Source organism: Canis lupus, chromosome 25, assembly GCF_003254725.2.
Source record: "Canis lupus dingo isolate Sandy chromosome 25, ASM325472v2, whole genome shotgun sequence".
NCBI classification, from domain to species: domain Eukaryota; kingdom Metazoa; phylum Chordata; class Mammalia; order Carnivora; family Canidae; genus Canis; species Canis lupus.
The window spans coordinates 5,305,443-5,332,477 of NC_064267.1; the positions used below are offsets into that span (position 1 = coordinate 5,305,443).

The 27,035-nt window shown below is 33.1% G+C and overlaps 1 protein-coding gene across 11 annotated transcripts in view; it reads right to left on the reverse strand.

Moving 5' to 3' along the window:
* The window catches only part of NBEA (neurobeachin), a 674,158-nt gene that overhangs the window by 494,300 nt on the left and 152,823 nt on the right, over positions 1 to 27,035 (reverse strand). For all 11 annotated transcript variants that reach the window (XM_049101416.1, XM_049101413.1, XM_049101412.1 and 8 more), the window contains 5 exons: positions 25,169 to 25,248; positions 24,397 to 24,459; positions 24,209 to 24,306; positions 20,028 to 20,120; positions 980 to 1,088 (listed from right to left, as the gene is read on the reverse strand). In XM_049101416.1, coding sequence (XP_048957373.1) covers positions 980 to 1,088; positions 20,028 to 20,120; positions 24,209 to 24,306; positions 24,397 to 24,459; positions 25,169 to 25,248 — 443 coding nt within the window. The remainder of the gene's footprint in view (positions 1 to 979; positions 1,089 to 20,027; positions 20,121 to 24,208; positions 24,307 to 24,396; positions 24,460 to 25,168; positions 25,249 to 27,035) is intronic.

Below are 27,035 nucleotides of genomic sequence, written 5' to 3' on the forward strand. Positions count from 1 at the left end.
GTATTTTTAAAAAAGTTAGGTTCAAAATACATATGGTTTGTGAAACACTATCAAATTATTGCACACTGTGATTTGTAGTGCACAGAGCAGCATGCAAAGTGATGATGAGAGCATGACAAATAATATCTGTTGCAACTACTCTGCCACTATGAACACAAAAGCAATCATAAGTAGTATGCACAGGAATAAGCAAAGCTGTGTTCCAACAAGGACACTGAAATTAAATTTCATGTAATTTTTATATGTCATATTTTATTTTTCTTTTGATTATTTTCAACATTTAAAAATATAAAAACTATCCTTGGCTCCTTGCCACACAAAGACAAGCATTAGTGGTTTGCTAATCCCTGCATCAGAGAAAGGAACTAGGACCACAGAAGATCAGTTGCAGAATAGTAGAATCAAGGTTTTAGGTTAACAATGGTAGTATCACTAATATTTTACCAGTACTTAAAAATGAAAATAGCTACTTTAGGAGGTAGAACATGCATTTCATAGAAAATACTGAGCCCAAGCTATATGACCATTTGTTAGAAATGGTGAGAAAAGGATTTCTGAATTCAAATGGTGAGCTCTAAGGCTTCTTTCAGATAGTTCTTTTACAAATTTTTAGCTACAATCTATCTTATTAACTCTAGGTTAATATTGCAATTGCCACGAAGACAAAGATCGAGTCAACGAAGGGGGGATGTAGAGACTGAATGGATAATACATAATGGATGTGGTTCATCTGAAAAAAACTCTACACAAAGCCAATCAGCCAACCCGTACTCAGAGAAAAGTCCTTGGACAAATGCAAAAAGATCAGCAAATAAATATATACATGCATTGTTTTAAAATAAATTTTTAAAATGTAAGTATTCATTTAAAAATGATTACTGGCTTTTTGATTAACTGACCAATTATTGAGCCCAATTATATAGAAGGTTCCCATTAAATACATTTTAAATTGTCATTACACATTTTTTAAAATTTTTACCTCATAAAGTGTGTTGTATGTGGTGACAGTCACAGTGTTTGTATGCAACATCAGCCTTTCTCCAAGAAGAGTGAAAAGACTATGAGTATGCATAATTTCCACTTTTCTCCTGGAAAAAAAGGGGGGAAAAACAAAATACTATGAAATACATTGGATTTTCTAATCTCATGATTTTGGAATAAGAAAATACAATCTATTAAGCAGATACAGAATCATATAGGTAATTATGTTTACTAACTTCCAACTGCAAAAAAAAAATAACAGTTTATAGCACAGCTATCTTCTAAAGATCCAAAAATACTATTTAAACACTTCTTAAATGTGAAATATACAAATTATAAATTATATTAATAATCACAACGATTATTTTCAAATTTCTAATTAACTATTTAGTAGTTATTTTTATTAGGTTAAAACTATTGGCTTCCCCTAACAAAGACCACAGAATTTTTAAATCTATTTTTAAGCCTATAAAATAATCTATGCTAAACTTTATTATCAAGAATTTAAAATTACAGCTAAAAGCGAGTACTCTAGTTTTATGTTGGGATTACACAGCAAAATAATTCAACAGAAGTAAACAGGACTCATTATTTCTTTGTATTTGTGGTCTGCCGTTGGATTTAAAACCAAACAAAGGAAAAAAAAAAAAAGCACCAAAAAACTTAGTTACTTACTACTGGCTCATTTATGTCTTCCCCTGTTCCCACCACCAAATCTATAAATAGGACAGAAGGCTCTACTCAAGGCTTTCTGCAACACTTGGCTCTATGCTCAGAGAATTGTTATATGCCTCTCATTAGTGTCACTGTCTTTGAATTCAAAATCTGATCTTCTTAGCTCTCAACCTTGATTTTCTATTATTTCCTGTTCAGATCTGGTAACTATGATATAAACCAATTCTTATTCCTTTCTTCATGAATCCACAGCTATACTATTAATTCTAGCCTTTCTTACAGCCCGATTTGGCCGCTAAACTTAAGAGTTTTAGCAAGTGGAATGTGAGCAGGAAGTCATGAACCATTTTTAGACCTGGTCAATAGAACAGCGCTCATGCATGTCTTCCATGCTCTTTCCCCAAGGCAGAAAATAGGAACCACATGGTGAAGACAGTGAGGCACAAGATGGAAGTAGCAGCCTGGATCTCTAAATCACAGCTTACAGGAAAACTGTCTGTTAAGGAACACTCATTTGGATTTTCAGTGAATAAGAAAGAAACTACTAGTCTGATAGGTAACTAAAATTTCATTGTTTGTCTGTTACAGCAGCCATTGTTACCTTAATTAATACAGATATCAAATAATGAACCATTATCTGGATACCATTCACCTGGAAATCCTCTCTACTAACATCACTCTCCAAGTTCCAAACTGCACAAGAAAAGACAGGGCAGCTGTTTCCCCTCACCTAATCCTCAGTCCAGGGAAGGAAACAGCAAAATAACGTAAACCCAAAGCTCAGGCTTTATCTTGTGGCTGTGTTTGCCAAATACTTAATAAACATGATTGAAAAAGGTCAACTGGTCTTTAAAAAAAATCAGGACTGATGAATATTATGGGATTATACAGGGGAAGGCTATAAGTCTCTTCCAATTCAAGCTACACCCAAGGCAAGGAGGACTGAAATTTTCATTTGCTCCTAAGAAGGAAGGAAGGAAGGAAGGAAGGAAGGAAGGAAGGAAGGAAGGAAGGAAGGAAGGAAGGAAGGAAGGAAGGAAGGAAGGAAGGAGAGAGAAAGAAAGAAAGAAAGAAAGAAAGAAAGAAAGAAAGAAAGAAAGAAAGAAAAGAAAAGAAAGAAACCAACCAATGTGTATTCCTTAATATATCTCTCTGATACATAAAGCTGGTAAAAGTTATCCAAATTAGGCTATCTGGAATAGCCTAATTAGGAATTTTTAGTAAACTCTTACCTGCACCAGTACAATTTCAGCTACTAAAGAAATAAATGCCTTCCTGATTACCTCCTAGGATGTAAATGTTTACAGCACAGCTATATTCTAGGCTTCTGGGGGGACTTGAAGAATGCTCTGCATACACCAGAGAAGAAATGGGTCAGCTTCTTCTTGCAGTTTGCTTTAAAACCATGTTTACCAATAAATCTTGCTGCAAAGCAGTCAAGAGATAGCCAAAAAGCCACCCATTATCTCAGGCAGAGTATGGGTGAGTTATGTATCTCATGATTTTGTTTCCCACAGAATCCCTAATCAAAGACCCAACTCTATGCATTCGGCTCTGAAAAGCTTCTACAGGGCATATATGAGAGAAACTAACATCATGACCCCACTTAACCTTGAGACCTAAACAGACTTCAGGCTTTTAATGCCTATTTGCATACCTTTGAATTTCATACGATTTCTGTCCACTTGGATTAAGAATGCAATCTTTTTAAAGAATAACCTTTTAATCTCATACAAAGTACACATTTATTAGCTTACTAAACATTCCAATGAAAACATATTCCGATTTTCTTCTTCACAAAACAAACCAGCTTTTCTTTGGATATGTCTTGTAACAAACTCAGACCATATGTTGGAACAAGAAAAAAGTAAGAGCAACTCATAATTCCATAACCTAGAGAAAATCATTATAAAGTATCAGTTTACATTCTTCTAGATGAATTATGATGCATATAAATATAGATGACAAATATAGATGGTATCAATACAATGAGAATAAATCTATATAAGGTAATTTATAGCTTTTTTTCCTGTAAATTAGGTAGCATAATATACCCATTCACTACTGTTGGCATTTATGCTATTTCCACTTTCTTTTTCCTACCATACACAAAATTTTTCCCTTATAGGTAAATCTTTGAGTATATCCATGACTATTTCCTTAGAACAAATTCTTGTAACTGAAATGATGGCGGTTAGAAGCTTTTATATTTAATTTTATGAGACTTTGCAATTTATGACCTCCAAAAATATGTACATTCATAGTTCCACCATCAAAACGGAAACACATTTTACCAGCAGCTTCACTCACCAACATAAACTAAAATTCATATTTTATATGTATATAACTTAGTAATTTATTAAAAACCTTATAGAGTGATGTAATCATCATCAATTTCCAGTTCTGAAATTTTTCCTCACTCTAAAAAGTTTCCTTTGTGGCTATTGGTAGTCAATTCCCACTCCCATAACTACCCTCATCACTACCCCAATGTAATCACTAATCTACATTCTGGATATTTCACATAATATGTAGTCTTCTGCATCAGGCTTCTTTTATTTAGCATAATGATTTTTAGGACTCATTAATGTCCTACTATGCATCAGTAGTTTGTTTCCTTTTAACTGTACACTAGTATTTCATTGTATGAACATATGATAATTTATCCATTCACCAACTGACAGAATTTTGGATTGTTTCCAGCTCTGAATTATCATAGATAAATGGTATTAAGAATGTCCAAGTACAAGTCCAGTGTCATTTCTCTTGAGTAGATATCCAAGCATGGACATGCCAGGGTATGTGCTAAGGGTCACATTTTTTAAGTAATTAGAAAACTCTTCTGAAACATGGCTGGAGTATTTCACATTCCCTTCAGCAATGCATGAGAATTCAGTAAGTTGTTATATGTTCTGGTTACATGGTATATGTTTCAGTTTTATTCAAATCAAACCATTTTCTATTTTTCTCTGTGATTTCTTTTTTGACCTACAGGTTCTTAGAAATGTGTTGTTTACTCTCCAAATATCAAGCAATTTATAAAATCTCTTTCTGTTCTTTATTTCAAATTTAATTTTGTGGTGGTCAAAGAAAATTTTTGTTTGGTCTCAATTCTTTTAAATTTATTGAAACTTGTCTTGTGTTTTATAGTCCAGCCTAAATATAACCTATATTTGAAAACAATTTCCCAACTTTAGGTGAACTATTCTCTGAATGTCAATATACTGTTCAATTATGATCTTGAATGGGGGAGTGGTGGTGAAAACAGGCTTTCATTAATTTTAAGTTATTGAAAGGGAATGCTCTAATATTTTACTACTAAATGGACTATGGGTGAGTTTCCAGAAGATATACCCTAACAGGTTAAAGAAATCATCTATTCCTGGTTTCCTAAGAATTTTTATGATGAATGGATACTGAACGTTACCCAATTTTTTGTATCCATTTGTGTAATTATATAGCTACTCTTTAATGTGTTAACAAGGAGATCACATTAAAGGATATCCCGATGTTAAACTATCCTTACATTCACCATAAAATTGAAAATCTAGAAGAAAAACTTTCTTTTTTTAATATAAATATTTATGGCTAGGGGTGCCACAGTGGCCCAGTTGGTTATGCCTCTAACCTTTGATACTGGCTCAAGTCATGAACTCAGGGTTTTGAGATTGAGCCCTGCGTCTGGTTCAGCAGTCAGCCAGGAGTCTACATGAGATTCTCTCTCTCTCTCTCCCTCTCCCTTTCCCGCTGCTCCTCCCCTCACTTGTGTTCTACCTCAAAAAAAAAAAAAGTAATAAATAATAAAATGAAATAAAAATTTATGGCTATAAATTGCCTCCATTACCAATTAAGCCAATTCTTAGAAGTGTACATATAAAAAATTTTCAATATTTTTGATTCTAATAATTTTATGATATGTACAATTTCTTGTTATGAGTTATTTAAATTACATATATTTCCATTTCTTAGTTTGATTATTCTCATTGATTTCTTGCATAATTGCACTATAGGTGAGAAATCATCTTTATGACAATAATTCATTTAAATTTTGGACAATTTATGGCTTCAATTGGCAATTTTTACAATTTTGTGTGAGTTTGATAAGAATGTTTATATAAACCAAGCCACTGGATTTTCCGTTCAAATTTATACTGTGTTAAGGTTTTTGGTGACTGCTCCTTTAAAAAGAATATGTTCAAATCTCTAAAAAACTGAAATCTTTTACTTCAGTTTCAAATTTAGTCAATTTTGCTTTCTATACCTCACCTATGCTGTTATGTATAAATGTATCTGAAATTGTTTTGTCCTCCTGGTGAATTGAACCTTTTGCCTTACATGGTACCCCTCTTGGCCTCACTGATTTTTGTCTTTTCAGAGAAAAATAACTTATCATAGTTTATTTAAATACTGATCTATCAATTGTTAACATTTAGCTTTAAAAATAAATAATACTTTTATCTTGATAAAAAATAACAACATAAAAACATAAAAAGATGCAGAAAGGTTTCACATCTAACTCATACCATCATTCACAATCCCTACCCTGAACATACAGGTAAATATTTCTCCTGGTTTCTTTTTTTTTTAATTTTTTTTTAATTTTTTTTAAATTTATTTATTCATGATAGTCACACAGAGAGAGAGAGAGGCAGAGACACAGGCAGAGGGAGAAGCAGGCTCCATGCACCGGGAGCCCGATGTGGGATTCGATCCCGGGTCTCCAGGATTGCGCCCTAGGCCAAAGGCAGGCGCCAAACTGCTGCGCCACCCAGGGATCCCCTCCTGGTTTCTTATTTCCCTATCAGCTTACATATTACACACACTCTTTTAAATCGATTTTTTAAGGGTAGTTTTAGGTGTACAGCAAAACTGAGCAGGAAGTACAGAGAGTTGCCACATATCCTTTAGCCCCATATATACCATGTACTTGTGGGTTCCACCAATCACCAAAACCAACATTCCCCGACAGAGTAGTACATTTGTTATAACTGCCTATCAATCAACTTGTTTCAAGTCTCAGTTCTACTGAGATATGATTAACATATAACATTACAGTAGTTTAAGGTATACAACATAATGATTTGATATAGGCATAAATTTCAAAATGACTACCATTATAAGGTGAGTTAACATCTATCATCACTCAGGTATAAAAGCCTTTTCCTGTGATGAGAACTTGTAAGATCTACTCTCTCAGGAACTTTCAAATATACAATATTGCTAACTATAGTCAACGTGCTATACATTACATCCCCAGAACTTATCTGTCTTAGAACTAAAGTTTGTACCTTTTGACCACATTCATCCATTCACCATATTCCCCGCTTGCCACCTCTATGTTCTGTTTCTATGAGTTTGGTTCTATTTCCACATATGAAATCATATAGTATTTTTCTCTGACTTATTTCACTTAACATAATGCCCTCGGGATCCACTCATGTTGTTTGAAAGGGCTGTATTTCCTCCATTTTATGCATTTTATGGTTGAATAATATTCCATTACCTAAATACATATATATATATATATATATATATATATATATATATATATATATAAATAAAACAACCTACATGTCTATCAACAGATGAATAAGTGAAGAAAATGTGGATACACAGGTTGTTTCCATGTCTTAGGCTAATTGTAAATAATGCTGAAATGAACATGTGGGTATGTATGTCTTTGAGATAATGCTTTTGCTTCCTCTGGATATCTACCCAGAAGAATGGCTGGATCATATGGTAGTTCTATTTTTAATTTTGTGAGGAGACTCCATACTGTTTTCCATAGTGGCTGCAACTAATTTATATTCATATCAACAGTGCACAAAAGTTCACTTTCTCTCCATATCCTTACCAACATTTATTACCTCTTGTTATTTAAGATGATTAGCTACTGTGGTTTTGCTTTGCATTTTCCTGATGATTAGTGATGCTGAGCACCTTTTAATTCACTTATTGGCCATTTGTATGTATTCTTTGGAAAAAATGTCTTTCAGATCTTCTCTCCATGATTTTTAAATCAGATTGTTTATTTTCATCTGAGTTGCATGGATTTTTAAAATCTTTTGTGTATTAATCCCTCATCACATATGTAACTTGAAAATTTTTCTTCCAATCTATAGGTTGCCTTTTCGTGTATTTGTAGTTTTCTTTGGTCTACAGTTTAGTTTGATGTAGTCTTGATCATTTTATTTTTGCTTTTGTTGCTTTTGCTTTGAGTGTCAAATCCAAAAACTCATTGCCAAGACCAATGTCTAGGAGCTTACTGCTTATGTTTTCTTCTAAGAGTGTTGTAGTTTCAAGTCCTACATTCAAGTCTTTAATCCACTTTGAATTGACTTTGTATATAATGTAAAATAGAAGTCCAATTTCATTCTTTTGCATTCAGCTGTCCAGTTCTTCAAATACCATTTACTTTTTCTTTCTTTTATTTTTAATTTATTTTTTAATAATAAATTTATTTTTTTTGGTGTTCAATTTGCCAACATACAGAATAACACCCAATGCTCATCCCGTCAAGTGCCCTCCTCAGTGCCCGCCACCCCCACCCCCCGCCCTCCTCCCCTTCCACCACCCCTAGTTCGTTTCCCAGAGTTAGGAGTCCTCATGTTCTGTCTCCCTTTCTGATATTTCCTACCCATTTCTTCTCCCTTCCCCTCTATTCCCTTTCACTATTATTTATATTCCCCAAATGAATGAGACCATATAATGTTTGTCCTTCTCCGAATGACTTATTTCACTCAGTATAATACCCTCCAGTTCCATTACGTCAAAGCAAATGGTGGGTATTTGTCATTTCTAATGGCTGAGTAATATTCCATTGTATACATAAACCACATCTTCTTTATCCATTCATCTTTCGATGGACACCGAGGCTCCTTCCACAGTTTGGCTATTGTGGACACTGCAGCTATAAACACTGGGGTGCAGGTGTCCCGGCATTTCATTGCATCTATATCTTTGGGGTAAATCCCCAGAAGTGCAATTGCTGGGTCGTAGGGCAGGTATATTTTTAACTCTTTGAGGAACCTCCACACAGTTTTCCAGAGTGGCTGCACCATTTCACATTCCCACCTCCTGCACTGTTGGTGGTAATGTCAAATACCATTTACTGGAGAGACTATCTTTTCCCCCATTGTAGAGTCTCAGCTCCTCTGTCATAAATTAACCGACCACATATATGTGGGATTTATTCCTGGATTCTCTACTCTGTTTCATTAATCCACATCTGTTTTTATGACAGCACTATACTATTTGATTACTATAGCTTTATAATATAGTTTGACTCTCTTTTTTCCCTTTTGCTCATTTGTTTTGTCTCTTAAATTCCACATATAAGTGAAATCATATGGTATTTGTCTTTATCCAACAGACATCCTTCCTTAGCATGACACTGTCTAACTCCATCTATGCCACTGTAACTGGCAGGATGTCATTCTTTTTATGGCTGCATAATATTCCATTATATATATATAAAAAATATACCACATCTTCTTTGTTCCTTCATCTGTTGATGGACACTTGGGCCCTTAGAATCTTAGTCAAGCTTACTTCAGTCCCAGAGCAGCAGATCTCTCCCCCAGAAGACCAGTACAAACACCTGCCCATATCATGTCTCCCAACCAGTGAGTTTTGCAGAGCCTCAGTTCTGGAAGAGTTGGTGTTAGGTCTCATTTTGCACATCTAGTTAGAGCACCGCACATCTAGTTAAAAACACTGTACATCTAGTTAAAATTCACCACATTTAGGCCAGAGACTAAACAATGCCCACAGTAGGCAAGAGATTCTCTGCAGACAAAGCATAGAGGACAGAGCAGCCTAAAGGATATAGCAGCCAAGACACAACAACAGAGAGCATGTAGCATACACCAGAGACAGCCCCTGAAGTGCCAGGCCCTGAGCACTACTGACCTCTTCTCCATTAGAGGATATGGTTTGGGTATTTTGAGGTCTTTTGTGGTTGCATACAAATTTTAGGATTATTTGTTGTATTTCTGTGAAAGATGCCATTGGAATTTTGATAAGGATTGTACTCAATCTGTAGATTGCTTTGGGTAGTATGGGCATTTTAACAATATTAATTCTTCCAATCTGTTTTCACAGAATGGATACCTATTTCTTAATTTTTTCTTTTTTTTAATTTATTTTTTATTGGTGTTCAATTTACTAACATACAGAATAACCCCCAGTGCCCGTCACCCATTCACTCCCACCCCCCATTTCTTAATTTTTTCATCAATGTTTTTCAGTTTTCAGTTTATATATCTTTCATTTCCTTGGTGGAATTTATTCCTGAGTATTTTATTCTATGCAAACTTTCATTCTTTTTTCATTTTTTAACCTCTTATTTGTCATCTTTGTCTCTTGTTGCTACATTCTGCATAGTTTCATTTCTATCTTCCAGCTCGCCAATTCTTAAGTTTATTTTGTTGTTTTTTATTTTTTTTAAGTGGGCTCCACCCAACGTGAGGCCCAAACTCACAAACCTGAGATCAAGACCCTGAGATTGATAGTCAGATGCCTAACCAAGTGAGTCACCCAGGTACCCCACCAATTCTTAAGTTTTATCTAATCTGTTTAACATGATCATGGAGTTGTTAATTCTAATTGCTACCTTTTCACTTCCAGAAGTTAATTCAGATTACTTTTGAAAGCTGCACTATTTAATATTATAGTATTTCTTAAGGATTATTTATTCTACTATAGCTTTTCATTTTTGGCATATGAGAATTTACCTACTTTTGTGTGCTCAGCTATACATCTAAAAGGATTTTTGTTGTATTTTTTCCAAAATTTATACATTTTTAGTATTACAACGTGTTTCAGGATATCCTGTTATACTCATTATTTTTCTCCTCCAAGAATTCTTATTACTCATGTTTAGTCTCCTATTTTGTGTATCTTTACTTTTTCTTTCACTTTATATATTTGGTCCATGCTTTGGGAACTTCTAGTCTAGTAATTTGGACTAACTAGAAGACAAATTATGAGCTTAAAAGACAGATTATCATTTATGGTGATCTACTTGAATCTCAAATGTTCTTTTTAAAAATAAAATTCAAAGGTTCCACCCTAGCCTCCACCACTAGTTCTCCTTCAGTGAGTATATAGTTTGATGATTCTCTCTCATCTCCTGTCGCTGGCTACTGGCCTTGGATGAGTTGTTATTTTTCATTTTTATACAGCTGAGGTCATATCTCACTGTTGCAATTTTTACATGATGGGATCCCCACAGGTGTTGTACAGCAGAGGACCTTTTAAGAATACTGATCTGTAGTACAAAACTTAGCTTGCTGTGAGTCGTGGAGCATTATGTACCAGCTCCAGCTGGTACCAGTACCAGCATTATGGTACTCCAATATTCCCATACTCCCACAAGGTCAAGGACAGGTAAGATTCATCCCATCACTTCAGGTACCTCTTGCCCTTTTGGTGGTCACTTACATAGAAGATAATGTTAACATTACTCAAGAGGGAGGGGGTGCAGAGGAGAGAGAATAAGAGGCAGAGATCTTTCAGAGTAAAGTGATCCCTCAAGATTTGCTGCTTTTTATGCTTTTCCTTAGGCTTCAAACACAGTTCTTCGGCTGCTTGTCATTCCCATGGGAGAGAAAACCCCTCATCAGTTATCTTGTTTTCTCTCTTGCTACCCCAGGTACACATAGGAACTAACACTTGCCTGACGAAAGCCAAAAAGCTTAGAGTTGAGAATAGATACAAAGGAAACTTCTTTCCAACTCTCATACTCGCAGAACCTACTTCACTACAGACAACGGATTCTGTCAGTAAAACTGGACTAATTCAACTACTCCAAAAAGAAATAAACCATTAGATCGAACAACTGTCAATATATAACACGTCTATAGCCAACATTATAGACAGCAAGTTGATCCATTTACCGTTTGAATAACTTGGAGAATTTACCCAGAAGTTACAAAGTTTGAAGTTAAGACATCAGACAAATATAGTTGTTGAGAATCTTTTTTCCACAGTGAACATTAAATAACATGTTTTAATATTTGTCCAAGCTAATATTATCATAATTGTATTATAGAACAGCCATTTAGACATTTTGATAATCTTTCTGACCACTGTTAGATTCTGTTTTGAAAATAAATAACTGTAAATAGATCACTTCCTTTTTTTTTTTTTTTCCTAGATCACTTCCACATAAGAATAGTTTGGCTTCATACACCCAAGTTATTCTCATTTTTTTTTTTTTAGAGACATGAGGGGCAGAGGGATAGAGAGAACCCTAAGCCGACTCCCCAGTGAGTGCAGAGCCTGATGTAGGGCTCAATTTCATGACCCTGAGATCATGATCTGAGCTAGAATCAAGAGTTGGACGCTTAATTGACTGAGCCACCCAGGCACCCCAGGTTTCTCAAGTTTATGTAGCTTTTTATTTTGGAAATTTATAAGATTTACAGAAAAGTTAAAAAGATAGTACAGAGCGTTCTCATATATTATCCACCCAGCTTCTCCATATGTTAATATCTTATCATGATACATATGTCAAAATTAAGAAGTCAAAATAGGTACAATATTATTAACTAAATTATAGATTTTTATTCATATTTTACCAGTTTTCTCTAATGTCCTTTTTCTGTTCAGGATCCAATCCAGAATACTAACTCTCATTTAGTCATCATTATCTCCTTAAATTCCTCTCATCTATAGCAGTTTCCCAATCCTGGTTTTTCATGCCCTTCAACAGTTTTGAAGAGTACTAGTTAAGTATTTTGTAGAATATCACTCAATTTGGGGATGTATGTACCTTCTCTGGACTAGACTTGGGTTATGTGTTTTAGAAGAATACCACAGAGATGAAGTCATTTCCCATCACATCATATCAAGGACTACATGGTATCAACATGACGTATGACCTTTGATGTTAGCCTTACTCAATAGCGAATGTAATTGCTAGGTTTTACTATCCTTTGGAAGCAAGCCAGTAAGTCCATCTCACACTCAAAGAGAGGAGATTCAAGTTCCATCCTGAGGGGGGAAAAGTTGCTGCATGCATATATCATTTGGAACAGGCTTCTCAATTTTAATGATAGATATCAAATCTATCTCTAGTTCAGCTGACAATTAAAGTTTATAGATCTGGGGAACACCTGGATGGCTCAGTGGATGAGTGTCTGCCTTTAGCTCAGGTCAAGATCCCAGAGTCTTGGGATTGAGTCTCACATCAAACTCCCTGCAGGGAGCCTGCTTCTCCTTCTGCCTAGGTCTCTGCCTTTCTCTCTGTGTCTCTCATGAATAAATAAATAAAATCTTTTTTAAAAAATAAAGTGTATGGATCAAACAACTTGTATTCCAGGCACCTGACAGAAATTATAAACCTAGGCATTACAAGGGAACAACTCACCAGACTTCAGTTTACCTTTATCCATGAACCAATCTCAGATTCCCTGCCAGATAACTGCTCTATACACAAATGAGACACTGAGTTTTGGTGATATTTCATTTCTAAACAGTTTTAGAGATGATTTTCTTACATTTTTAGATATATACTCAAACCCTTTACAAATACTACCTATTTCCTCTTCCCCAATAATTATGTTTTGTTTCAAATCGTGAATAATTGATAGTAATTATTATAATAGAAACACTTATCTCACTGATCTGAATGCTACTAGTATTTCATACTTAACTTTTATATTTAAGATAAATATCATACTGAAGATATATTCCATTTTTACCAGAATTTCATGTTAAATTGTACCCATTACCTTTTTGCTAACATTTTAAATGATCACATTGTAATATATTTTGATTAACCATTTTAAATCTATTTTATCATTTATCCTTAAAATTCAGTGAGGAAGCAGTATGGTTTTATTCATTATAAAGGGTAAAAACTGAGGCTCAAGAATGTTTACAATACCATTCAGAAAATCTGTGACTAAGCCAGGATCCAAACCTATGTAGTCCAACTCAAAGGCAATGAATTACATGTATTTTACTAACCATTATCTCTATTCACCATCAAGTATTATACGCTTTGTTTTAAAGATTATATTTTACTATTAGACTTAATTTTATAATCATACGAATAGAAATCATTTGGACTTAATTCCCTTTGAAACTAAGTAGTTAAGTAAACAATTTCAGTATTATCTCAGTCCTTTAACTACATGATTCCATCAATCAAGAACTCTTCACTTTAACTAATTAGTCATTGATGTTATTCAATCCAACTCCATCAACAAAATATTTAATCAAAGATTTTTAAGTTGTTTGTTATTTTTAAGTATTTGTGTTTTTTTCTAAACAATGTTATCACTGAAAATTTGTTTTGATAGGTTAACATTCACGTAGTTAAAAAAATAAATTGATTCACATTCACCTTCATTTCCACTAACTCCCCATTAGGAGCTACTGTTCTTAATCTCTTGTTTCTTATATATGATACTAGAGTTTCTTAATATATTATAGGAATTACTATATACTTATATCCTCTTTTTATACAAAATCACACCCTGTACCTACTCATCTATACTATGTTTTTAATCATGCAACAATGTACTTGTGACATCCACATACTAAAACCTATTAGTTTTGTTTTACAACTGCATGGTATTCTATTTAATGAATGAACCATACATTATTTAACAAATCTCCTATTAATAGAAATTTACAATTTCTCCTAACTTTTACGATTATAAACAACAAAACAATGAATAACTCTGAAGAGCCATCATTTCATATGTGTACAAGCCATAAATTCCTGGGTTAAAAGGTATATGTATTTATAATTTTGACAGATATTGATCAAAATTAACACTGCACTTCAAATGGGACTACCCTAATTTATGCTCCAGTTACCAATGTGTGAGAATGCTTGCTCCCCTCATAACCAACTAATATATTGAGGTCTTACTTTAGTTTCAGATTATACTTCCCTTATTACCAGTAGGACTGCTCTTTGCAAATGTCTATACTCTGTGCATGTTCTTCTCTATGAACTGACCATTTATTCATATCCTTTTCTTCTTTTTCTACTAGGGCAAAACTTGTGGGCGACCACGGACTAGCTGGAGTAACTGAACCAAACCAGGCCCGAACTTGCGTCCCTCATTCACTCAAAAGGCTCGGGAGCCTAAAGGGTGAACAGTTGGTAAACGCTTGAGAAAGGGCTTGAGCAATGGTTCTCAGGGCTCACTTGTACGTGATCGCCCATGTAACACAATAGATACAACTTATTCTGACCTGGTCATAAATGTAAATAAGGGTCTGTGCTGTCCTTGCTGGTCTGTTTACCATATCTAATATTCCTTTGAAGTATGCACATCTGGAGCAACAAGCTTATCTATTTACCAAGGTCTTCTGGCACCTGTGAGTCTGTCTTGCATGTTGAGAAAGGGGAACTTTGGAGGGTTTCATAAACATGCTAAAGATAAACACTTTCTTAGTTTTGTTTTGCTCATACTATAAAATGTTGTAGAACCTTGAATAAAGCTGGCACTGCTTGGACATCATCCACTGTGTCCCTCCTGTCTCCATCTCTTTACTTTTATTTTCCTCATCCCCTTATCCTCAGGACCCTGATCATGTTGCTGCAGCGCGCGCAACAAAAACTATCATGTAAGATTCTTTTAATTTTCTGTTTGTATATTAATTATGGAAATTACAATTTATTTTTTACATTCATATTTTTGCCTGTCTTGAATTGCTTAATTATGTTTTATCCATCTATATCATGAATTTTTAAAAATTAGGGATGCCTGGGTGGCTCAGTGGTTGAGCATCTGCTGTCGGCCCAGGGTGTGATCCTGGAGTCCCAGGATCGAGTGCCACATCAGGCTCCCTCATGGGGCTTGCTTCTCTCTATGCCTGTGTCTTTGCCTCTCTCTGTGTGTCCCTCATGATTAAATAAAATCTCTTTTTTAAAAAATTAGCTTTTTAAATGAATTTCTCTGTCCTGAATCATTAATTCCTACTTTTCCGGACATTTTAAAAATACTGTTCTTCCAACTCAGGAGCATGGAATGTCTTCCCATTATTTTACATATTCTTGAATTTCTTTTATCAGTGTTATATAGTTTTCAGACTGCAGGTCTTTCACCTCTGTGGTTAAATTTATTCCTAGATATTTTATTGTTTTGGTGCAATTGTAAATGGGATTATTTTCTTAATTTCACTTTCTGCAGCTTCATTATTAGCGTGTATAGGAAAACAACAAATTTCTGTACATTGATTTTGTAATCAATAATAGAGGATAGAGTATACAACGGGAAACTAACACCTTTTTCAATAAACAGTGCTAGAAAAACTGGACAGCTACATGCTAAAGAATGAAACTGGACCACTTTATTTTACTATATATAAAAACAAAATCAAAATTGATTAAAGATCTAAATGTGAGACCTGAAGCCATAAAATTCCTAAAAGAAAGCACAGGCAATCATCTCTCTGACATCAGCCATAGCAACATTTTTCTAGATCTGTCTCCTAAGGCCAGGGAAATGAAAGCAAAAATAAACTACTGGGACTATGTCAAAATAAAAAGTTTCTGCAAAACAAAGGAAAGAATCAACAAAACTAAAAGGCAACCTTTTGTTTGTTTGTTTTGAATGGGAGAAGATATTTGCAAATGACATAGCCAATAAAGGGTTAGTATCCAAAATATATAAAGAATTGATACAACGCAACCTAAGAAAATAACCCAATTAAAATGGGTAAAAACCATAAATAGACATTTCTCTAAAGACATACAGATGGCAAACAGACACATGAAAAGATGTTCAATATCACTCATTATCATAGAAATGCAAAAATCAAAGCTACAATGAGGTTATCACCTCATACCTGTAAGATGGCTAAAATCAAAAACACAAAAAACAACTCTGGCGAGAATGTGGAGAAAACGGAACCTTCTTGCACTGTGGATGAGAATGCAACCTAGTGCAGCCACTGTGGAAAATAGCATGGAAGTTCCTCAAAAAACTAAAAACAGAACTATGCTATGATTCAGGAATTGCAGTGCTAGATATCTTCCTAAAAAATACATTAACACTAATTCAAAGTGATACATGTACCCCCTGTTTATTGTAGCATTATTTACAATAGCCAAGCTATGGAAGCAGCCCAAGGGTCCACTGACAGATGAATGGATAAAGAAGATGTATACACACACACACACACACACACACACACACATACACAGTGGAATATTGTTCAGCCATAAAAATAAAATCTTGTTATTTGCAGTAACATGGATGTAGCTAGAGAGTAGAAGCAAAGCAAAATGAGTCAGAGAGAGACAAATACCATATGATCTCACTCATGTGGAATTTAAGATAGAAAACAAACAAGCAAAGAAAAAAAGAGAGAGAGAAACTAAGATTCTAACTATAGCAAATAAACTGATGGTTTACAGAGGAGAGTCAGGTGAGGGGGATGGGCAAAGTAGGGGATGGGATTAAGGAGTACACTTACCATGACAAAAATAAAATAAATAAAATAAAATAAAATATAAAATAGAATAAAATAAAATATAAAATAAAATAAAATTCTGAAAAAAAATCTGCAATTTGTGTGCATTTTCTCTTTGACACAAAAATTGTCTAATAAATTTTAAATTTCTAGGTAGAAGAAACTTTGGTTTCTGATTTTGTTCCTATTTTCTAATTTTACTGTATGTTAATGAGAGAATCTTGTCTGATTTGTTTTTACATTTTAGACTTTTTCCTTGAAGTCTACTATATTATGTCAAATTTTCATAAATGTTCTATGGCGTTGAAGTTATTTTCTTTATTAACATGATACAGACTTGAAACTATATTAAACAGATTTACCTTGTTATTTATATTGCTTTCCCCCAGGATTTTTTCAAGATAGGTAAATTAAATTTGTTTTAATGTTTTATATTAATAGTAATTGTATTATTTTTCCTGTAATTTCCTTCCCATGAAAGTTTCACCCTTTAATATTATGTGTCCTTCTTTATGTTAATTTTTTTTATGTTTTCTTTTTTTTTAATTTTTCTTTATTTATGAGTCATAGAGAGAGAGAGAGAGAGGCAGAGACACAGGCAGAGGGAGAAGCAGGCTCCATGCACCGGGAGCCTGACGTGGGATTCGATCCCGGGTCTCCAGGATCACGCCCTGGGCCAAAGGCAGGCGCTAAACCGCTGCGCCACCCAGGGATCCCTTCTTTATGTTAATTTATTGCTTTTTAGCTTGACTTCTAATTTGTCTAATACTAAGATCATGATTCCTGCTTTTTTCATTTGTATGTATGTGGTATAACCCTTTAGGTATCCTTTAATTTTCAGCCTTTCCAAATCACTTTATTTTAGTATGTTTCTCTCATATAGATCTGGGTTTTATTACTGTAAACTGTTTTTTTTTTTCTTAAAATAGGTGATTTACAAAAAACTTTTACATTTATTTTTATGGCAGATATGTGGTGTGAGATATGTCATGTTATGCTTCCATCTTGTATAGATTTTTAAAGATTCCGTTATATGGATTATTGTTAGTCTTATTTGTATAGTTTTTTAATATCTTGAAAGCATGTAGTTTTGTCAAAATTATCTCTGTAATTATAAATTCAAAATCCTATGGGTGTTGCTTTATGTTTTCTTTATGGAAAATGTTGTAGAAAAGTCTCAAGCCCAACTCAAATTTCCCCGTATTGCACACTTGTGAACAAAGAATTCTTGACTTCCATTTAAATCCAAGAGTATATTTTTGTGCTGACCATTCTAGGAAAATTCTCCCTGGCACGCAGCATGACTTTTTATTATGGATGGCAAAATCTTATGTTAGGACTTCACTGATTTATAGCATTAAATATTTGTTTAATTCCATGTTCTGTTTTTCTTACTTGGGACTTATTGTTGGAACTTCTGTGCTTTCTGTATCAATCATTTTCTCTTTGATACTCCTGAACTCTTTTATTTCCATCCACACATATTATTTGCTCTGTCTTCATTTGTATCTTCTATGTATCTTACAATGCCTACCACAGAGTTTTATCTTCCTTGAGGTTTCCTCTGATTTCATTTTTGTTTAACATTTTTCAGCAGAAATAGAAAATTTCCTCCCAAGTTTTGTTAGTCTGTGATCCAACATTTCTATTATCCTACCATTTCTTCCAATTTCTTGAAATTCTACTTAGTAGTAGTCCTTCCTCAGAAGCAATTCATTTCTTACTTTTTAAACTTACAATAAAATTTCTAATCGCGATTATTACTCTCTAACATTATTTTTTCCAGTGAGTGTTATTTGCTGGTTATACTTATCTTTTCCACATTTCTATATTTTTTTCCTTAACAATTTTTAAGAGGTTGCATCTAGGGATAGAATCCTCGATTTAATTTCTCCTAACCAATTTTGTTTACTTTTAACCAAAATTAAATGAGTAGTCCTTCTCTCTTAATATTAAAAGAAAATGTGTTTCTCACTCGCAGTGTTCAATTATTTGATCAATCAACTATTTGTTTCTCATTCGCAGTGTTCAATCAACTATTTGTTCAACTATTCAATTTATGGCTCCTCATATATGCATAATTCTTTCCTACAATCCAGGTTTGGATTGTACAATTGGTTTCCTACAATCCAAATCCCTATATTTGTAATATGTCTATTCTCTCTGTCTTGACTATTGATTTGGTACCAAAATAAAAATCGTATCTTCTCTTCCAAACTACTTAGCAAGTTAGAGATGTCTTATCTGGATCTTGTGTAGTTTTCATCAATGTTATCAACTGGTATATTTAAACAACAAAAAGAAATGGCAACAGTGGGTTTCAGAGAGGAACCCCATCTAGCAATAAAAAATGATACTTTCTTGGGCTTATTTGTATAGAAAATGAATTTTAAAAAGAATAATTTTTCGCTGGACAACATAATATGAAAAGGATTCATTATAACAGCAAGTGACATTTAAAACTATCTAAATTCTGGACTTGGGGAAAAATAAATATTCTAAGATCTCTAAATCACAAAAATAATAAGCCTCAATGTTAGAAAGAATATAAATAATAAAATACTGACTTAGCATGTAAGCAGAAGAGCAGTTCTCATAATACAGTATTCCCTGTCAGGAATTTAAATCATATCCATCAGTGTTTTGTTTTATTTGATGAAATATTTTATTATATCCTTAAAATGAACAATATTTTCTTTCAGCAAATAAAAATAAACTATATTACTTAAATTGAGAATTTGTTCTATAATCTATTATTTAAAAAACTTTCTTTTATAAAACTCTTTTACAATTTTTACAACAGGAAGCTATTATTTTCTGCTGTAAGATTATTCAAGTCAAATTCCATGTTCCACTAGATACAAAACTACTAAAAATACAATTTCAACAGATATTTCCACAATTAATTATGAAAAAAATCAACTTACTTGTGACCTAAGTGCTTCAGAAAGTATCCCAGAACCTTCAGAGCTTGAACCCAAATACTTTCACTTTTAGAAGCCAATAATTTGTAGATTACTCTAAAAAATACAAAAATAAATGACCTTTTAAGCACTTACAAACATTAAGATTATAAGATCTATATACTTTACAATGAATTATAAAAATAAAAAATATAAAGTACCTCTCAGGATTTTAAATTCTTTGGAAACCGGAAAATTAGTACATTTTACTAGTATTTCTTTAAATGTGGCCTTCAAATAAATATTCAAAAGTTCAAAGCGATTCGTTGCTCATAACTGTTGCCTTCCATGTACATTGAAAAAAATATATTTTAAGATACATGCTTAGTTAGGCTGTATTTCCCCTTCTATTGAAACTGCCCCTGTCATTTTTACTTGACGACCTTTTTTTAAGAATTTATTAATTAATTTTTACTTTTAAAGATTTTATTTATTTATTCACGAGAGACACAGAGAGAGAAGCAGAGAGAGAGGCAGAGACACAGGCAGAGAGAGAAGCAGGTTCCATGCAGGGAGACAGAGAGAGAGAGAGAGAGAGAGAGGCAGACATATAGGCAGAGATAGAAGCAGGCTCCATGCAGGGAGCCTGACCTGGAACTTGATCCCGAGACTCCAGGATCACGCCCTAGGCCGAAGGCTGGCGCTAAACCCCCTGAGCCACCCAGGACCCCAGGACCCTGATGACCTTTTTTTCTTGTTTATAGCTAATTGGCCCATGGAATAGATATTTGCGCAATTATTTCTTTTTCTGAGCATTTGGAGTGAGATCTGAGAAACAATATCTAGTTGGGCTTTTGGGCTGTTGAACTAGAAAATTATTTAAAACACAAACTATAAGGTAGTCTTATTTTGTTTATAGAAATGACTCTATACACAAAAGGTAGAATAAAGCAACCACATAGGAAGTAGCAGAGAAAGTAAAGTTTTTCCTTATAGCTTTCCAAATCCTTGTTCTTACCCTAACAAGATTTCTATAACAAACATATTATTCTGTTTTTACTTAAATAGGTTTTAGAAGTGTTCCTGTTACTTGGAGCAAAAAGAGTCTCTACTAACACATAATCTAAACTAACATATATAGTCATTTCAAATATAAGAACAAGGCTATATCCATTATAATTTTCATAAATATTTAAAATTTTTTATCTTGTGTCTTTTTCAAAATACAGAAGTATTTTTTTTGATAAGGTAGTAAAGGACAATAGCAACTATATTCTTTGCAACTAATTCTAGAACCCAAGATAGTTCTCTGAAGGTGATAGGGGTGACTATAAAATTAGGATGTGCTTTACTGTACTAAATTCTTTTTAAAAAATAAAGCATCATTTTATGTTTTTAAGAAGAAGTAATCTAGAATCAACAAAAAGGTTGGTATTGGAAGATACAAGTATAATTTTTATATCATTTCAGTGATATTAACTAAAGGGAACAAATAACTTAAAGTTACTGACATCTGTTTTATGTTTATCAGTGGTATATGCTACTAAAAAAGAAAATGCTATATTGTTGATATTGCTTATTTGTGTGTTACTCAAATGAGGTAAACACTAGAGCTATTCCTTTAGAAGATGATTTTTTTCCCAAAAGGCTCAAATTCCTAAATAATTATGTATCTACATTGAAACCTATTTTCAGAATTTTTATGGACCAAGATCAGTAACGAAAAAAAAAACAGGTATGAGAATAGGAAAGCTATACATATAAGAAAAAATATTCAGGAAATCATAGGAAGAATATTCAACAGCAAAAATAATCCTGAGAACCAAAGTAAAAGCTCACAGCCTAAAAATGGGACTATACTCAGATATGCAATCAGAAACTCCCACAGAATCCCTATTTTCTGGAAATAACTTTAAATTGTAGGGATAAGGAGTATAAAACCCACCCAGGGCTAACAGAAATTATGATTAACAACTGAAACATGAAAACATTTAGGGCCATCACTCCTCTACATGACATAGGATTTTCTTTACAACTAGACAAATGTTCCTTAACAAAGTAAGATACGAACACAGGATTGCAATACAGTATGAATGCAAAATTAACTGACAAATCAGTTAATGAATGTTTATCTGTAATATAATAAGATAGGTGAATCCTAATTCATCTGTTTGAGCTTACTATATTAAGCCAGCAAATGATCTAAATTACTTGAGACAAGTACTTACTCTTCTTCAAACATTCTCAGATATAAAAATACCACATTTTTAGCTGCTCAGTTCAACGTTGTTGTTATCACATAGTTTTTCTTAAAACCAGTTAAAATGTCATGTCATCAGAATTAAGTTCATTCTTTGTGTATAAATTACAATTAATCAGAATTTTCCCAAGAAAATATTTTATATATAACTGTTATCCTTGAATATCTTTAAGTGTTCTAATAAGCTTATTTTTTCTATATCTTTAGTCAAAGCCTATATTCTCCACATTTTTTGAAATGGAAAAACTGAAGTAGAAAATCTTCCATCTCTGTTATTGTTTTTAACACACTGGTAAAAGTAGGATATGTTTGGCATGTGTCAATCATGACCAATTGCCTCCTTGGTATCATTGTATCTAATCATTCCATTGATATTATACATTTAAATTACTATTTCAGTACCCTAAAGAGCTAACTAAATACCATTCTCCTTTGTAAGGTTGTATTTTCACTGTGTCAAAGTAATGCAGAATTTCTATCTGAATTTCTTATTAACCAATCTAAGGCTGGTACCATCCACAAGGATGATGAGGACATTTTGAATTTATTCACTTAACTTATGAGTTAATATAATAAATACAGGAGATACAAAGATCTAAGGTTAAGGATACTAATTGTTCAGCTAAATATAATTTAAGAAGAGTAAATATTACTATATTGTATGATTAGGTTGAACCATATGAAACTAACATTATTTAGTGAACAGTTAAGTATCAGCAATTTCATATAGTTTGATCTCACAGTAAGAAAATATTTGTAGTTCTTAATAATTAAATCTGCAACTAAAGTAGCAACTTCATGGATTGTAAACTCAGAGGTCACAGTGATAACTAAAACAGGACATCTAATAAAAATGATGTAATCGCTTCTCTTATCTGAAAAGGAATCCTTCAAATCTAGAATATTGTCATTTGTTTATATAAATGGCCACATAAAGGCAGCACTAATAAAACCCGTCGGCAGGTATATTATTTCCAAATTCTTTTATAACCGGTGGAAGTTCATTGCGTTGCACATAACATAACTTAGAATTCCTCTTTCTCTTCATTCCAGTAATTCAGACTTCAGAAAAATACAAAAGGAGAATCCCTAAGGGGCTAAATTATAGGTTGAAGTTCATAAGATTACTAACAAGAACTATTTTTCACTCACCTACTTAATTACTTACATCATTCTAACTGAAGTTAGTCTTCAAACTTCATTTTATCCTCTTGTTCTAATTGTGTTGCTACTGTCCTAACTCATCATCCCTAATACTGATGAATAAAATAATCTCTCTACTTATTGTGCTACCTCAACTTTATCCTTCTTCAGTTCATTTTCCCACCACTGCTGACTGTAAATCTAATAAAATGGAAATCTGAGCAAATCAGTACCATTCAAAATACTTTATTTCATTACCAACCAAATAAAATCTCAACTTCTTGTGGACCTTCACTATCTAGTTCTTGAGCCTAAAATTCATAAAATAATCTTCTGCTCTCTTTTGCTGAAATATACAATGCTCTCTTGTCTTATTACAAAAAAAATTGTTCTTCACACTACTTGAAATGTCTTTACTATAGTATCAACAATTTAATTACTCTTCTTGAGACCAAGACACATTTATGTACTTCATAAATTTGAATATTAGATTTTTTTGTAAAGATTTTATTTATTCATGAGAGAGAGAGAGAAACAGAGAGAGAGAGAGAGAGAGAGAGAGAGAGACAGGCAGAGGGAGAAGCAGGCTCCACTCAATTCTGGGTCTCCAGGATCACACCCTGGGCCAAAGGTGGCACTTGGGCTGCCCTGAATATTAGAAGATTAATATTAGCTTCTCCATTTATTCCCTTCTTGTGTATAAGATTTTGCTGTATTTACTCAAAAGTTTCTAGGAGTTATTCTAGAAAGCACAACTGTACTCAATTAAATTCTACTAGTAATACTAATATTATAATCATACCTTATTCCATTTCTTTGATCAAATGCTGGTATCATTGAGGCTGGGTGTTCCGACATCAAAGCCACTAGTAACTGTAACACATCATGAATATTTTCATCCTGTATAATAAGGATTACCAATATTTTTTTAGTTAATATTTTTAGTGCTTTGCATAAAATAATTAAAATAGAAGATCCAGACCATCCTACCTCATGCATGGTAAGTAGGTAATTTAATATACTCTGAAGTTCATCTTCTTTGACCCCTCGATCCTAATTTTTAAAAAATATATATTATTTAAATCTCAAGTTAAAACTTTACAGGCAGGCATCAAAATGATCATTTTAAAAGTAAATAAGAACAATGTAAAAGTAGTGATGTTTTAATAAAATCCTTAAATATTTCATCATAGTTCATAGGCTGTATATTTTCACTTTTAAAGAAGTAAATATTTGCAAAACTGCATCTAGTCCTTTAAAGTTGCTAATATTTAATTGACCATCACTATTGAAAGTTAGTATATTTTGATAATCTAACTGTATTCATATTACTATTTTCTAGCCATTTATTCTTAAAGAATGCAAAACTTTATAGAATTAATTGGTATATAGAATTGCAGTATATTTTACCTTTATTTACCATTTTTCTTTATCTTAATCTTTTAAAAATCCTACTGTGATAAAATACATAATATAAGTCTTCTCAAATAGGCACATAGACGATTTCCTGGAATTAAAACTTTATATGCATTGCTTATGCATATGTTCCTTGTCCATTTCCTATATCCCTTAAAATACATGATCTCAAAGAGGATTAACAAAAAGTGAAGTTTAACAACAGTTAAAGATTTACTTTAAGGATTTGAAAAGCTATTCAAAAGTTAAAGATAGTTACTTCTAACTTTATGATACTGATTTTAAATAATGCCAAAAATTCTTCACCTAATATATTGTAATTCTAAATTATATAAAATTGTTTTACCTTTAGTATGAGCTGTTTGAGAAAAAGTAGCATAAATGCTCGGAGCGATATAATTTCTTTTTGTGATGGCCGGGGACCATCTAGAATAAAACAGAAAACAAAAAGAAGAAAAGGGGGAGAAAATTCATTATATTAAATAAGCTTGATGCAGTTAGATAGGAATACTATGGAATTCTTTAAAAGTTGTATTTATTTTATGATCATATTTGTTAGTATTATAGCTATATAATTTCAATTCTATCAGAGGATTCAAACATTAATTTTCAGATTTTGGCAATTTCAAATTATTCACTAAATGTCAGATTTGGGGGAAAGAATTACTTTTTAAAAAATTATAATTCTAAAAAAATTATAATATCTTACTATCCATTCATATGTGTGTAATCATCAAGTGTTTACATAAATAATTTCTCCTACTTTTTACAATTTTCCCCCAAAATCCAAATCTCTTAACCTCTAATTCTGGCTGGTCCTGGTCACCCTCCAAGCCCTAATCGTTTCTTTGCTGCTGACCACCCTGCTGGCCCCTGCAGTCTTTTCACCCTGACCTTGAAGGTCCTGCCAGACTTAGTTGCCTCCTTGGCTCTGGCAGCATCTCCTGTTTCATTGGCCTCTGCTGCCCAGGCAGGGCTGACTGGCAACATCAAAGCTGAGAAGGTGACGGTGCACATGTAAGAACATTGTTTCATAAAGTAGAATAAGCAAATATAGAAATATATTAAGATCATGTAAGCAGATTTTTCACTGTTGATGGAAGAAAGCTCTAAAAGCTTGAAGCTACATTGAACCATGTGGTTTCAAATTGGAAAGGGAGGTATTTCTTAGATGCATGAAGAATGCCTAGAAGCAAAGCCATTCAAAGAGCATTAAGCACAATAAGAACACCCAACACCCAAATCTTGGTTTCTAAAAACCACATCCATCAAAAACAAACCAGGGCTCTTTGGAGAAATGGTTGATTCCAGGAATGGGAAAGTATAAAATAAATCACAGACATCTTGTAGCAGAGAGCAAGTACTAAAAAATTATGAACATTTGTTATAAAGACTCAAGATCTCATGTGAGATCTCAAGCCAAATCTGGACAATTTTAACATCAAATAAATAATGACACAACCCAGGGAATAGTCTCTGGGCTAAATCCATTAAACCTAAATATTTTTCATGTTTCACTGAAACAAATATATCTATGCATTTACGTACTGTCTATGGTTGTTTTTGCAACATATTGGCAGAGTTGACTACTTGCAACAGAGCCCTTAAGGCTCTCTAAGCCTAAAATATTGTGTGGCCCTTTGCAGAGACAATGTGTCAAGTATTGATATAATACTCAGAATAAAATAGAAATCTATGGAATTTATGCTGATATAAAATGAACACAAAAATAAATGGAAGAGAAAAAAACAAGTTCTTTCTAATAATAGAATTCAATCTAATAAATGTCTTAGAAATTATTGTCATTTAGTATCAATCATAGTAAAGATCAATAATGACAAGAGCTACCTATGAACTAAAACCAGTAAGAAATTTGTTGAAGAAATTTACATATTTTCATAGCGTCAATGTATTTCGCCATCAAATATTATTCCAGAAGAGAAAGAAGTAATTTTACACAACCAGACACCATATTAATCAAATGATCAAAGTCAACATCTCCAGGAGTAAGACAACTCAATGTCATGTGCCTCTTGAATAACACAATGTGAGAGAACCGGTATGATTTCTATGTGATTCCAGCCAAAAATGAAAAACCTGGCTCATCATGAACAAATATCAAGAAATTCCAAATTAAGGGACACTCTAAAAAGTAATTTGTATTCTCCAAAAATATCAAGGTAATGGAAGACAAAGAAATACTTAAACTATAC